At 50.4% G+C, this 14,124-nt stretch overlaps 7 protein-coding genes across 7 annotated transcripts; 2 read left to right on the top strand and 5 right to left on the bottom strand.

Annotated features, from left to right (window-relative positions):
- Nucleotides 1-148: 148 nt before the first annotated feature.
- N7511_002191 (uncharacterized protein) lies at nt 149-1,321 on the bottom strand (the record flags this gene model as incomplete). Its single annotated transcript, XM_057124616.1, has 5 exons — nt 149-261; nt 318-737; nt 793-914; nt 962-1,198; nt 1,245-1,321. The coding sequence occupies 5 exons, from the start codon at nt 1,319-1,321 to the stop codon at nt 149-151; spliced, it is 969 nt and encodes a 322-aa protein (XP_056986775.1).
- Nucleotides 1,322-1,487: 166 nt separating this feature from the next.
- On the bottom strand, nt 1,488-2,701 carry N7511_002190 (FAM50/XAP5 family protein; the record flags this gene model as incomplete). Its single annotated transcript, XM_057124615.1, has 3 exons — nt 1,488-1,802; nt 1,858-2,407; nt 2,463-2,701. The coding sequence occupies 3 exons, from the start codon at nt 2,699-2,701 to the stop codon at nt 1,488-1,490; spliced, it is 1,104 nt and encodes a 367-aa protein (XP_056986774.1).
- Nucleotides 2,702-3,081: 380 nt separating this feature from the next.
- Nucleotides 3,082-4,189, top strand: fip1 (cleavage polyadenylation factor subunit FIP1; the record flags this gene model as incomplete). Its single annotated transcript, XM_057124614.1, has 3 exons — nt 3,082-3,237; nt 3,295-3,347; nt 3,397-4,189. 3 exons carry the CDS (start codon nt 3,082-3,084, stop codon nt 4,187-4,189), a joined length of 1,002 nt encoding a protein of 333 aa, XP_056986773.1.
- Nucleotides 4,190-4,585: 396 nt separating this feature from the next.
- N7511_002188 (co-chaperone GroES family protein) lies at nt 4,586-5,181 on the top strand (the record flags this gene model as incomplete). Its single annotated transcript, XM_057124613.1, has 3 exons — nt 4,586-4,588; nt 4,804-5,087; nt 5,157-5,181. The coding sequence occupies 3 exons, from the start codon at nt 4,586-4,588 to the stop codon at nt 5,179-5,181; spliced, it is 312 nt and encodes a 103-aa protein (XP_056986772.1).
- A 946-nt stretch (nt 5,182-6,127) lies between these two features.
- N7511_002187 (uncharacterized protein) lies at nt 6,128-9,316 on the bottom strand (the record flags this gene model as incomplete). Its single annotated transcript, XM_057124612.1, has 2 exons — nt 6,128-8,191; nt 8,249-9,316. 2 exons carry the CDS (start codon nt 9,314-9,316, stop codon nt 6,128-6,130), a joined length of 3,132 nt encoding a protein of 1,043 aa, XP_056986771.1.
- Nucleotides 9,317-10,085: 769 nt separating this feature from the next.
- On the bottom strand, nt 10,086-11,276 carry N7511_002186 (TauD/TfdA dioxygenase family protein; the record flags this gene model as incomplete). Its single annotated transcript, XM_057124611.1, has 1 exon — nt 10,086-11,276. The coding sequence occupies one exon, from the start codon at nt 11,274-11,276 to the stop codon at nt 10,086-10,088; it is 1,191 nt and encodes a 396-aa protein (XP_056986770.1).
- An 812-nt stretch (nt 11,277-12,088) lies between these two features.
- On the bottom strand, nt 12,089-13,743 carry N7511_002185 (nucleoporin FG repeat-containing protein; the record flags this gene model as incomplete). The annotated part of the gene is made up of 3 exons (XM_057124610.1): nt 12,089-12,998; nt 13,049-13,477; nt 13,670-13,743. The coding sequence occupies 3 exons, from the start codon at nt 13,741-13,743 to the stop codon at nt 12,089-12,091; spliced, it is 1,413 nt and encodes a 470-aa protein (XP_056986769.1).
- Nucleotides 13,744-14,124: the final 381 nt, after the last annotated feature.

Here is a 14,124-nt window from a genome sequence, read left to right as displayed (position 1 = left end):
GTAAAGGAAGTAGTGTAAGAACACAGATTTTCCCCCAACACAATGCGTTGTGATATCACCGAGCCTGTCAAATAGATCAAATAAGCGTGTATCAAAGGCTCCGATACGAAATAAATAATGAAATACAAGCACATGGACAGCCCTCATCTCACTTCCCAAATCGTTGCATAATAGCATCACTAGGCGGAAACTCAGACAACATAGTCGGAGTCCTGGACAGACGGGGGAGCCTGGTACGATGCTGTGGATTGTGATCGGGCTCTTGGAAACCAGAAAAAGTCAACTTTGAAGACTGCACTCTCACACTCAATACATACCAGAGCGCCCATTCCAATTTGGCCTTGCTGGAGGTAGCATCGGCGCGCTTTTAGGTCTCTTTGTCCTTGCCCTCTTGGAACTTCCCGTGCCACTTCGCTGGTGTCGATGCAACTGCTCAACTCCCTCAGGATCGACAGGGAACGATTGGGCTTGAGGGTGTCGCGATACCTTTAGGGGAAGTACTGGCGACATTTCAGATCGGCCAACAGAGACAGAGGGCGGTACGTTCAGAGAAGGAAGTGAGTTCAGAGCTTGAGATACTGTGTCTGAAGCAGCGGTCTGCATGCGGGACCGCATAGCTCGCGCTTTGAGGAGATTGTATAGGTTTGTCATCTGTGAGAGCTTGTTGTTCTTGTCTCGGTATAGATCATTCAATTCTTGATTCTTCTTTTGGAGATCTTCTTGGGCCGATTGCATGTCTAGAATTGACGAATTAGCCGAGACAACAACAAGAGACCGCCCTATAGAACTGACTAGACAGTTTGCTCTGAAGAGATAAGATCTCTGTGTTGGCATTGTGGATAACCTTGTCCATCTGCGTGTTGAGGGTGGCATATTTCTCCGTGAGTGTCTTTGCTCGGAACTCCTGATAGAAACTTCAAACAATAAGCCATAGCCACGAGAAAGCAACAAGGAAACCAACATCTCCTGTGTGCTTTGATAGGCCCAAAATCCTAATGCACGACCTGCACATTCCATGATTGTGTTTGGATCCAATCCACTAAGCACGCTTGTTTTGTAGTCCTCTGTTGGATTCAAAACAGTTGAAACAGCGTCATCTGGATTGAGGAGCACCGTCTGACAAGCAGGACAGCACCGGTTGCTGGTCGTTGGATGGGAAAGCCCAAGGACTTCTGCGCAGTCATGACAGAAGATATGACTAGACCCATTAGTACTTCGTCGATTGCCAGAGCAGAAAAATGTACGAGCAGGTTGTCACCACGGCCTTTTCTTTCAACTCTGTCCGACATTTCAAAGAATTGCACTTCAATGAGAAATCCATTGCGTGGTCGTCGTGATGTGCAGTTGTTGAGATGGCAAGCGGTTGAAGTCACGAGACATCCGGACTGAAGTGAGTCAACTGCGCGGAACATGACTGAATTGAGCATTTGATTTCATATGGTATTTGTATATTACATCGTGATTTTTCATATGTGTCTCATCTGAAGCTAGAAGAAGAAAGTATTTCCTTGTGCATCGCGCCTTGTTGAGGTCATTTTCTCTTCAAATTCCTTCCCAGGCTCATAGTCGTGCCATAAGCTGGCTGGATAGATGTGTTTGTTCTTCTCGTACCACCGTCGATCTACGACCTTGGTCTCTGAGAAGTCTTTGTCGGCGCCTTCTAGTTGATCGTCACTAGAACGGGACAAGGGATCGTCTGTAGGGTTAGCAGCTGGAGGCTTATTGGAGTAATCGAATAGTAAGCCTCCAGCACGCGACAGACTAGGAACGCGATTGGCAATAAAATAATAGAATTCATAGTGCTGCGGTAATGTTAGAGGATGTTCTCAAAAACGAACGGCAGCCGCATGAACTCACATGAGGAATGATAACATCGCCCTTGACAAGCATTAAGTCGTCGACGCTGACTCGTGCCCACTCTCGCCGGTTGTCCTTCTTTGCCTTGGATGCGCCATTGGCACCGCGCACGCCTAGCTCTGCACCGACCTTTCGGCACCGGTCCAAAAACAGCCAGACATGATCGCCTTTCTTGACTTTGACTGATCCTGCAGGTATACTAGTTCCATCGTAGAAAACAAATGGGATCAGAATTTCGGTATTCTTGACGGCTTCTTGCATGACAAGGAACTCTTTGCGTAGAACATCGCGGGCCTGCGCTTCGGCTTCCAGAGATGCCTTGGTCAAAGCCTTTGGCGGGGGAGGCGCATTCGGATTTGCTTTCATGCGGCGAGCGGCGCTATCCTCAGCGGGTGTCTTGGAGCCAGACCGTGAGACGCTTGAGTCGCGTGGCGTAGCTGCGGATTCCTCCCCAGTATCATCCTGATCATCGCCGAATGAAAGCTTGCTTTTGGCGAGAGACTTCTTCTTCTTTCTCTTCGGGGGACCGTCACTCTGAGGAGGCGTTGATCTGTTGCGCCGCGGTCAGCTCATGTTACTAGAGATTGAAGTGGTCCTTGACTTACCCGTCAGTCACTTCGCCTGCTGAGGGAGTTGCGCTTCGAGAATTACCGGATGCCAGTCGCCCCAGCGACTTGTCATGTGCCTCGCGCTCTTTTTGCTCCAATACCTCTGCGCGCCGCTTGCGAAAGTCAGAGAGATGGACGAGACCGACTGTTTGCGACTTGAGCATTTCCTCTGCGGAGACGGTCTGGCCCGTGAAGGACCGTGGCGTAGAGGTTCCGCTATTTTCTTCGTCTGCCATGGTGTATAATAGAGCTTGAAAATTGAATTTAGCAATATGGTCAGAGAACACAACTTCTGGAAGCTCCGTAACTTGACATCTTCGAGACCGGCACGTGACCTTGAATTCCAGCCCATCGATGTTTAGCAAGCTCAGGTAGGATTATTCTACAGAAATTTGACCTGGAGTAATACATGTAGCTGTATCTCAAGACTCAGATGCAACAACTTAATACAAATCTTAATTCTACACAGACTTTCGGTGCTCTACGAACTGACTGATCAACTCGCATACAATGATGCAAACAAGACAAACTCGGGTCGCGCGCAACTTGAGCTCAATCTCGATCCTCTTTGAAGGAACTTTTTGCGTATATTTGTTAAGGTTGAAATTCAGAAACAATGGATGAAGAAGAAGACGACTTCTATGACCCCGTTGATGCGGTGCCAGTCACACAATCGCAAAACCACGCACAAAATGCAGCTCCAGGCCAATCGCAGGAGGGCAATGATATGAACTACGAGGATGAGGAAGAAGAGGATGAAGAGGACGACGACGTAAGGACCACCTCTCTTCCGAGGTTAAAAATTCCAGCAAGTACTAATGCAATACAGGACGACTTCAACATCATCACAGAGGCCCCTGCAGACGCACCAGCACCAGAAGCGTAAGTTAACATCAAGTCGCGCTCCAGGCAGTTACTGATCCCTCGCTAGCTCCCACCCACGCCATGCAAGCTTACGACAAGAACCACAAAGGCCTGGCTCCGCCGACTCGTCAATGATATCGAAGGCAGGAACGCCGTCCGCAACACCCCGATATGAGACCTCAACCCCAGTCGCCGGCCAACCAGTCGCAACAAAACCCCCCTCCGACCAAAAGCCAGGCTCCGCCTACCCAGCCATTCATAGCTCGACCATCGATGTCAATGGGAACCCCGTCCACCCGACCACAGGCAAGCCGATCATGTCCACGGACATGGATGCCGATTTACCATCCGACGACAAGCCCTGGCGTCGGCCTGGGTCAGATCTATCAGATTACTTCAACTACGGCTTCGATGAATTTACATGGTCCGGCTACTGCCTTAAGCAGCAAGGCGTTCGACAGGAGGTTGGCAGCCAGAAGCGACAGATGGATGATATGCAGGCTTTCATGACTATGGGTATGCCCCCCATGCCTGGTGCACCCCCAGGACCTGCTGCCGCTCCGCCTGCCGCTCCGCCTATGGCTGGTATGCCCGGCGGTGTGCCAGATATGAACCCCGATATGATGCAGGGTATGCTAGCCAGCATGATGGCCCAGGGCCTGGACCCGTCCTCCATGGATCCGATGGCTTTCATGCAGCATGCGCAATCCATGATGCCCGGAGGACAGCCGAGTCAACCTGGATTTGGTGGCCAACCTCAGGGACAGGGCTTCGGTCAAGGTGGTCAGGGTCAGATGGGCTATGGTGGATACGATCAGCGCGGTGGTTACGGAGGACGAGGACGGGGGCGCAGATGGTAGCTTTAACCTGAAATCTCTCATGTTTCAATGATGGTAGCTTTGGATTGACATTTGAGGATCGGATATCGCGGCGTTTGATGCATATTAGGGAATACGTAGCAATAACATTGACAGCTGTCCAGCTTATTTAAGCTTTGAGAGCAATCACTTTTCAGAGTCAACTGAAGACGTATAAACCATCTGCAAAGCGAATAAAAAGCAAGGTGATCGTTCAACGAGCAAAGAGTCAAGAGTATAGAAACGGAGCCGGTAACCCGACCCTCGGGAGTAGCTCAAGTCTTGGCATTCTGGAAATTTCTCCAGTCAGATCTTCTCTCCCCCGGACCAGTTCCATCCTCTTTCTTTCTCCATCTACCTCAACTCCAATCACTTCACAGAATCTAATCATTCTTCACAATGGTACGTTCAACACCCTGAATCAGCTCTCCAACCCATCGGCCTTCTCCAGAATCCCCCAAACCCCAAAACAAGCAAGCTGGACACCCCGATTCTCCACGCCAAACTTTCCCCCCCAAGCCGAACCACCCGATATTCATCACGCGCATGCGCAATGCTTTCAATCGCATCAACTACACATCCGCTTTGATCATTTGACATACTAACCAATCTACCAGTCTATCCTCCGCAACATCAAGAGCCTCGCCCCCCTCATGGACCGCGTCCTGGTCCAGCGCATCAAGCCCGAGGCCAAGACCGCCTCCGGTATCTTCCTCCCCGAGGCCGCCGTCAAGGAGCAGAACGAGGCCCAGGTCCTCGCTGTTGGCCCCGGTCTCGTTGACAAGAACGGCCAGCGTATCCCCATGGGTGTCGCTGCCGGTGACAAGGTCCTCATTCCCCAGTTCGGTGGCAATGCCATCAAGGTCGGTGAGGAGGAGTACACTCTCTTCCGGGATCACGAGTACGTTTCCACCCTGTTCTCTACTTGCAATTGAGGGTTATCCTTGACATTTACTGACTCCGTTTCTAGCATCCTCGCCAAGATCCGCGACTAAGCGATTGCTCACGTATCTATTGACTCGATTTCTCACTCGTGCCATTCGATTTCCAACCTGTCGATTGTCTAATTGACTCGCCTCACTGCTCTACTGTAAAATGTGGCACAGCGTGGATGGTCAATTATGACTCGGCGTGTATTATACCATGACGCGACGGCACGAGCTCAACCATTCCAAAACATACAAAAAAAAGATCATATCACAACTTGGAAGCCGTGATACAGATTTGTGTGATATTTGATGCCACTGGGTATCTCATTTATCGTCTAGTCTTGTATTATGGTCCTCGTGTCCTTTTTCCTACTTTGCATACATGAGTTTTTGAAGCGCTGGATTGGCCTTGGGTCTTGCATGTCTTTGTCCCAATGTACTTTTAAATTTAAACTGCGGCTTTCCCCTTGGGTTGTCGGTAATTGCAGACATGATCATCTCCTCTCGACTGTACCATTCCATGTATCACAGTAAAATAACTTTGTCCACAGTTCTGTGAAGTGTCAAACACTACACAGAATCCTCAAGGAGCATGTGCTACTTCGTACATTATTTGAGCCTACGCCTCGGGTTTCACCATCTTCAGGTGCTCCAGAGGAATGGATTTAATGAGATAAAGAGCACGGCTGTCTCCAGCGGCCTCGAGTTCAAATCAAACATCGTCTATATATCGTTAACTCCTTGCGGTCTATCCTACAGCCCTAGTTCTACTAATGACAGCACTGATGAGCAATTACCAGCAGACTTTGATTAGAGCCCCAGGTCGCTGGAAACGGCCGTACAGGGAATGTAATTTGTGAACCCTTTTGTAAAACTAGGAGATATGAATACTGGTCGTCAATGTTAACATGAGTGGGCGGCCGCATGATGCTGTCTCAGTTTGATAAAGATATAATCTTCGAACCCTCGAAACAAACAAGCCTTGAAGTCTTCGAGCACAATACAACAATAATCAGATAATATCACTCATGGCAGAACTGACATCTCGAAGATCCATATCCAACTGTCGCATTTCATTCTCACTGGGGGAGATACTCATATCCGGATTGATGTTCTTTTGTTGAAAGTCCAGCCCATGCTGGCTGACTGAACTGACATCTTCAAGGTCCATATCCAACCGTCGTGTTTCACTCTCATTAGGAGTGACCTCCATATCAGGATCCGTTTGCATTCGTTGAGAGTCAAAGTCATACTGCCCGACAAGAGAAGTGCAATGGGAAGCAACATCCTGGATTTCGCCTGCATCCATGCAGGCGCGAAAAGCAGGGTCCAGATCCGCACTGAAATTCCCAGGACCAAGCAAAGCACTCCACTCAAGAACCTCTTCAAACCTCCCAAGAACCTTCTCGCCAATAGGATAAGCATAGTGTCTCCGTCTTTCCTCGACGGTCATCGCAAACAGACTTTCCAAAGCCCACTCATCGGCATGCTCGGGGTTATAACGATCATACCCAATGCCAGCAATGGGCTCCGGGGTCGAAAAGCCGTAGCGATTATCACTCAGTAACATGCGTGCAGCGTAGGCGTTCAGACCCATTGTGCGGAGGAGGACTTCTGCGCGTGTTTCTCCTACTTCACCGTAGGTCATTTGGTATAGTCTGTCGTCCAGTTGGTGAATGAACCCTGAGTCGTTGATGTGGGTTCTTCCTATTCCGAAGACCCATCTTGCGATCGATCCTCTTTCTGTGGGAATGATTGCCACAGTGGCTTTGGCGAAGTCCCCGAAACTGTCGCAGAAGCGTCGCAGGGAGACCTGTTCATTGGAGTGTATGCCTAAAGAGGTGTGCGGTGCGGAAGGCTCATCCTGCGGTGGTTTGAGGATGAGAATATATAAGTGTTCGTAGCGTGGCATGAGGCGGTAGATTTTCTCTCTCAAGGGAGAGATCAAGCCGTCAATTCCCATGACACAAGGGTCTCGATGTTGATATCCTAGCGGGTACATTGCCATCAGTTCCTCCAGATTGGATAGAACTATGCCGGTGTTGGGTGCTGCTATAATATCTGCATCAAAGGGGACATCGACTGGAGGGCCTGGGCCAAATAACTCGAGGGGTGATTCATAGTTTCTCTCTATCAGCTTAGGTGGGTAGGGATACCAGGAGTCTGAGTCTCTGAGAAAGAGCCAATGATCCTCCACTCTGTGAAACGCGTTTGATATGAAGAGAACCGGTGGTGGGTCAAAGGCAAGCCTAGTAAACAGATTCTCCAGCTGCACAGTCGGAGAAAGAGAAAGCACCACCATATCATTTTCAACCAAAAATGACATATAGTCGCTAGACGTCACATTGTCTTTAGCGTTCCCAGCTTCATTTGAACTGGAGTCACTGGTCAAACCTGGCGGCTCAGAGTCATTAGCAGCGGAATGCATAGATATCGGCAGGGAATTGACAACTCCAATGGTCTTGTCTAATACTGTTTTGCCATATTTGTGTTGACTTGGATGCGAGCAGTCCAAGCTTGGAAGCAAACCATTGCCTCGGCTGTTAAAGTAACTCGCCTTTCTCTCTTGAGGGAAAGGATGTCTGGTACAAAGGACAAACAGAGAGTTTGGCCTCTCCGGTAGAGATGCAGATACGATAGAAATTCCTCTTTCATTCACTAATCCGACAATTGATGGGAACGATCCATAGAAGACGGACTTGCTGTGCAGCACCGTCTGAAGTATGTGAGCTAGAACCTTTTTCAGTATTGCAAGACTGAAAGACGAGGCCGGTGAACCGTCATGTCGACTTTCCTCCAGTATCTCAATCAGTATTTCCCCAGTCTCCTCCTCATGCCTTTCGTGTGCATTCTTTGCGACCCGGCAACCCTTCCCATCTGTGGACTGTCTCAGTTTCTTGGCTGCTCTCCAGAGTTGAAGAGGCTGGACAACTTTGGTTTTGGTTAGAATTGGAGTAAAATCTTGGCAATGTTGTAAGTATTTGCGAATTGAACTGACTTCAATGATTTCTCGTAGAGTGAGGATGTAAAGAATTTCTCGGTTGGCTGTGCCCTGCGATGGGCCCTGTGATGGGCCCTGTGAATCGAACATTGTTTAGTAACCGGTCCTAGCAATATTTTGTAAAGCACTTACAGGCTCGTCATCTGCCAATCCGTCTAGCCATCTCTCGAATTGCGAGATTGGCGTATCCCCAGAAGAGCTGCTTTGGGAGAAGTTCTCAATTCCATGGCCACGCATCCCGGTTGGCAGGCTTGCGTTGCTCCAGTCCTCACTGCAAGTGAGATTCTGAGACCAACCAGGGCTTCCCGAGTATGTCAAGAAGGCTTCCGTATCAGGAGAAAACGTGGACCCAGGAGTGCAAACACGAGGAAGGTCCGCCACAGTTCCCACACTGTTCAAGTCAAGCTGACTGACATCCGCGTTAGCAAAAACAGGATTGGGTGTAGCATTCAGCATAGCCGAGCTCGAGACAGGGATGGCTAGGGGAGTTTCTTTGCGAGGTCTGCGTTGCAGAGCAGACTCAGGGCGGAGGTCAGGAGACACGCGGGCGTTGCTCTTTCCCTGAGGTGCCTTTCCCAAGTCACGGGAATTGAAGCTACCGGCGGCAGGCTCGGGGACCTTGGCGGCTCTCCGTCGACGAGGCTTGTTAGCCAATGGAGATTCAATCACCTTTCGACGAGACAGGCGCTTCATGTTTGCAAGCTCAAGTTGAGCGCGGTGGTCGAGGTGACCCAAACCTGGATGGCTGACATATGGATTGAAGAGTTCGACAGGAGGAGGGTAGCAGTGAAAGTGAGAAGAAGCCCCGACTCCCTTCGCAGGAACATCCACAAAAGGATCTTCAAGTTCCTTAGAACGCAGAAATTGATACGGACTGTCCGGACACGTGAGGTTACGAGCAGTGGGTGGGAGATTATTGGGAGGATGGCCATGATGGGTCACTCTGGCTTGAGCTCCATATTGTTGTGCTTGATAGGGATGCCACAAATCTGCCAGATACTGCGAGTGTTGTTTGGGAGGTATGTATTGAGGGAAGCTGGAGCAGTGTTTCTGGACCGGCAGGCCGATGCCTGCCCTGTAAGGGATAGCCGGGCGAGCTTCGTTTTCCTCAGCAGCCTGCTCCTTGAGTTCGACAGAGCCAACTGACCAAAGCTTAGGAATGGCCGAGGCTTGGACGGGGTTAGGGTTGGGATCTGCCATGGTTGGCGGAGATAACGGAGATAACGCGGATGACGTAGAGGCGGAGAGGCAGAGATATAAGCAAAAGAGAAACCAGGTGTTGGGAATCAGCGTACTGTCGGCTCCTAACTTCGTGAAGCAGAAAACAACCCCCTGCGTTTTCAAGTCGCGGGTGATCATATCTGATATTCAATCTCTTAACTTGGTTTAAAGCACAATACCATGAGTGAAGTTTGATCCTATATTCCAGGTACCTGACTGTAAGCCAGACCAACTACAATCCGATTTGTAATGTGACGAACAACCCTAGGAAAGAATCTGCGCTCAATAGAGAGACAATGGTATACGTTCGGGCAGCTGATTAAATTCTGGTAATTGCCTAGCAATTTGACCCAGTAGAAAGCCTTTACGGGGTTGATTAACCGCCTGCCTTGGACTATAAGTAAGAGTAGCTTGCGATGTCATGCTATCCGAGTCAAGGCAATATTATGCTAGTCCGTAGCGTTGGCGAACGGTGCTAGTCGATACTGGTCAATGCCAATTCTGGCGTTTCGTGCTGCATAACTCTATCATAAGGCCAGAATGAACCTTGGAACTAAGGGCTACCAAAGATACTCTGGCGTAATACCAAAATAACCGCGTTTTGCAAGAGCCTTAGACAAATCTACCAGGATGAAACAATGGTCAAAAAAAGAAACAGATGGAATTCCGCTAAGTTGATAAACGCAGCCGCTAACTAAACTCCCAATAAACAACCCGCACCCTTCAATGCCCATAAAATAACCCAAGCTCAATCATTATAATTCGACTGTCTAGACCCATCCTTATTAACAGCCGGCAAGCCATAAAGCGCATTCAGATCCTCCTCCTGCGACTTGCCACTTTCCTCCAGAACGGGCCTCTCAGCATGGCAAGCAACGCGAACAGCGTGGCGACGATGAGGCGTGAATCCATAAGAAGCACTGTGATTCGTGGACCGATTGTCCCAAAGCGCAACATCATCCTCGCCCCACGAGAACCGCGCATGCATTTCCTGCGTCGTGGCAATGACATCCGTCAAGTATCGAATGATGGTGTCGCTTTCGGCAGACGGAATCCCAATGATCTTGGTTACAAATCCAGGGTTGAAGAAGAGTCCGTTCCAGCCTGTCACCGGGTTCGTTCTGATGAGGGGGTGCTCGGTTGTGACTGGGTCACGACGGACTGGACGCCCGAGAGCCTTGGAGTCGTTTGCTTGCATGTTTGCAGAGTGTAGGGCTGTCAGGCCCTTGAGATATGTTTGCATGTGGGAGGATAGCACGTCGTAGGCTGCGTATTGGCTTGACCAGAGTGTGTCGCCGCCTCCACCGCGTGGCGGACCGGTTAGGAGCTTGAGAGATGTGTAGGAAGGGGGTTGGAGCTCGTATGTAACATCTGAGTGCCAGAGGAAGCTGGGCGTGAACAGTGCGCGGTTGTCGCTTGAGTTGTCGCCGGTGTAGACGACGTGGACATCTTCTAGGCCCGGCTTGCTTGGCACGGAGGTTGTGGCGTGCTTGTGTAGTTTCCCCAGGTAGCGACCTAGGTCTCTTTGGGCGTTGATATCAAAATTCTTTTGGTTGCGGAAGAACACAACGCCTCTGTAGGCGATGAGACGGGCGAGATCGTCTCTTTGGGCATTGTCCAGTGTTGAGAGGTCCACTCCTTGGACCTCGGTGCCGATTTTGGGGTTGTGGTCGAAGACTCCTGTGGCGTCTCGGAGAAGGTTGCGGAATTTGGGATCGCCTCGTAGGCCCTTGTCTTCGTAGGGTGTTTCCTCTAGCGCAGGCCAATGGATATCGGGGAATGTGGGTAGGAAGTCCTCGTATGCATAGTTGTCATGTGTTTTGACTGGTGTTCGGCCGGGCTGGTAACCAAATTTGTTGTCGGCCAAGTCCTTCTTGGGGGCTGTCACGGTGAAATGTGTGGTTGAGGTGACGACGGGCTCAATCAGAGATGGCGCCATTGTGAAGAGACCAAGGAAGAATGCAATGTATTGGAGTATGGAGGTATGCAAGTGTGCAAGTATGGAAGTAAACGATATAGTATAGAACAAAGTTTCGATCTCAGGACAGCAATGGGTTAAATAACTCTCTCTCTCTCTTGATAGATCTCCTCGATGACTCAACCCAATTGCGCCATCCTGCTACACAATCACTCAAGGAAGTCGACGGAATCACGGAATTCTTGAAGAGACCCGCTTCCCCGGATTAATCACGCCATTGCGCTGACGTTGAAGGCGAGATTTGCCATCTCCCTCGAATGGGAACAAGATATATCGGAATTTGGGATAGATAGTCCATGATACTGTGATCCAGGGGGAGGGATTTTGACCGCTGTTTCATGAGTCTCAAAATAGCGGTATGGCGTCGAACGCGTATACACATGCTCAGGGGGAGGTTCAGATTAGCAGTTCGAGGGAGATCACGCTAAACCAGGTGATCACGCAAGAGCCCGCCACTCTTGCGTTGACTCAAGTGCTCCACTGGGGGCTTACGTACTCAGTCTAGAATAGCCTTCCCGGGGTTGACGGCACTTCTGCAGCCGGAGATCGATAACAAATTCGGGTCATTCTCGGACTCCGGCTGGGCCATCCTAAATCAGATAACAGACCCCTAGTGTCGGCAGTGTAAGCCCAAGAATGGTTACTATGGTGGTTCTACGCTACTCCATACTCCAAACTCGAGTGGAGACGGTGGTAAAGGTCAAGATTGTCATGTTTCCCGTGCTGATAACCAGCTGCCATTAGTGTACAAATCAAACGCTATGCTTCTATCATCACAGGTTGAGCCGTCCATCTCCAAGGGCCCCCATGGAAATGTCCTGTACCTGTTCTGAAACTGTACTGAGACGACCTGCGACGCCCATGATACCGGCCTCCACATCCCCGAGGACTGCCGCGAGTTCATTCACAGTGGACTTGGGAGCAGTGGATCCAGGTCCATCGCGAGACTTGGAGCTCACAAAGTCGTTGATCTGGCGGTTGAGGGTGGCTTCGACGCCGTGGAGGTGGTCCTCAATTTCCTTGAGGTTTCCAGTGTAACGAGCCAGTACTGCTCCCATTTCATCAGAGCGGTGTGAGAAGTAGTCGACCAGATTGACGGGAACGCCGTTGACGGTAGTCGCGGACGGGTCTCCCTCGACGTCGTCGGGAAGAGCGAGGGTGTTCTTGCGCGTTGAGCGGATCTCGGGGGCCTTTTGGTCTTGCACAGACCACCAGCCACCACTGTTGGATTGGTACTGCAGAGGTAGCTTTAGTGTGTCAATAGCCCGGAATGCAACCTGTGCCTCGGCCGCATCGCGAGCAACAAGACTGCGGAGACCATCAATGTCGCGGGCGTCGTTTTCCAGCGCGTTCTGCATCGTTTCTAATTTCCCTTGCACAAATTCAACGTCGTTGGGGATAAGAGAACCCTGGTTTTCAATAGTAGGGAGCAGGTCCGAGACCTCGTTACAGTACTTCATCTGAGTGAGAATGTGGTTGTCGATTGCCTCGATCTCGGAGCGAATCTCATCGGCGCAGCTCTCGAACTTCGTAGTGGGTAGCAGGTTGGTAAGGTCGACCTTGACACCCTGAACGACGGTGGTGTTGTTTTGTTGTAAGGGCTGGGTTCCCTGTGTCGTACCAGTATTGAAGACCGAGAGACTGGGTTTTTGGGACTGTTGTTGATTGTTTTGGGTACCACCACTGGAACTTGTCAGAATAAGCGCAACAGATCAAATTAACCCTCCACTTACAGTGTTGAACCACCCAGTCCACCGCCGAGGCCGAGTCCACCACCCCCAAGGCCACCACCAAGACCACCACCTAGGCCACCACCGAATGGTGACTTGCCAGTCTGAAGGGTGGAGTTCGTGTTACCACCAGCAGCGATGCTGCTCCCGAATAAGCTGGATCCAGTTCCAGGCTGAGTCGTGTTGGTGCCAGCGCCAGCGCCTGCCCCAGGAGTTCCACCAAACAAGCCGCCAGTCTGAGGCTGTGTGGCGGCTGTGTTGCCGAAAAGACCACCGCTGGGCGCAGGAGCACCAGCGTTCTGTGCAGGTTGAGGGGCTGCAGCTCCAAACATGCTTCCCGCAGGCTTAGGTGCCGTCGAGGTGTTTCCGAAAAGACCGCCGGTAGTATTTGTTGCGCCAGCAGCGGGCGTGGTTGCGCTTTGTGTATTGCCGCTGAGAAGATTTGCCGTTAGCTTTTTTTTCGGTGAGATCAAAATGGCTCCGCTGTGGAAAACTTGAGAGACGCGACCTGTCACTCGAGGAGATACAAGGACAGTCGTTCGAGCAGATCAGAGCAAGGGGTTGACATTCAGTCTGATACGTTGCCCAGCATGCGGTCAAAGAAAGAAATTTGGGAGCACTAACAATAACGAACTGGTGCCGCCGGTAGTTAAGGACAAGCCACCTGAGGCAGGCGCAGATGTCTTTGGGGCAAACATCCTCAATGGGTGACAATAACAATAGACAAGAGCTGTCAATACTTTGCGTCGCAATTGTCGCGATTTGCGGGAAGCTTCTCGGCATATGGTTCTTCCGCTCCGAGCATATAATCACTTCGGCATCAATGATTGGGTTGTATGAGAGACGATATTTTGGTCATTTCTGCTACTGATAGGCAGTGTATCATTCGGTTACGATCTCAGAATTGTAGAATTCGTGTTGTTGACAATATCCGAATCAGGATTAGCGTACTCTTTCCGATATCCTCGCCAGAGAACAAAGGACACAATATACATGTATCGTTGCTTGGAAACCGGAAAAAGGCATTGAGGCAAATACCTGCGATCGTGGTAATTCTCTGAAGGGGCTGTTTGTCATGG

The sequence above is a fragment of the Penicillium nucicola genome, assembly GCF_028828085.1.
Source record: "Penicillium nucicola strain IBT 29836 chromosome Unknown utg000002l, whole genome shotgun sequence".
NCBI classification, from domain to species: domain Eukaryota; kingdom Fungi; phylum Ascomycota; class Eurotiomycetes; order Eurotiales; family Aspergillaceae; genus Penicillium; species Penicillium nucicola.
The sequence above is the reverse complement of the archived record's forward strand: the minus strand, read 5'-3'. Positions and strand labels throughout refer to the sequence as shown.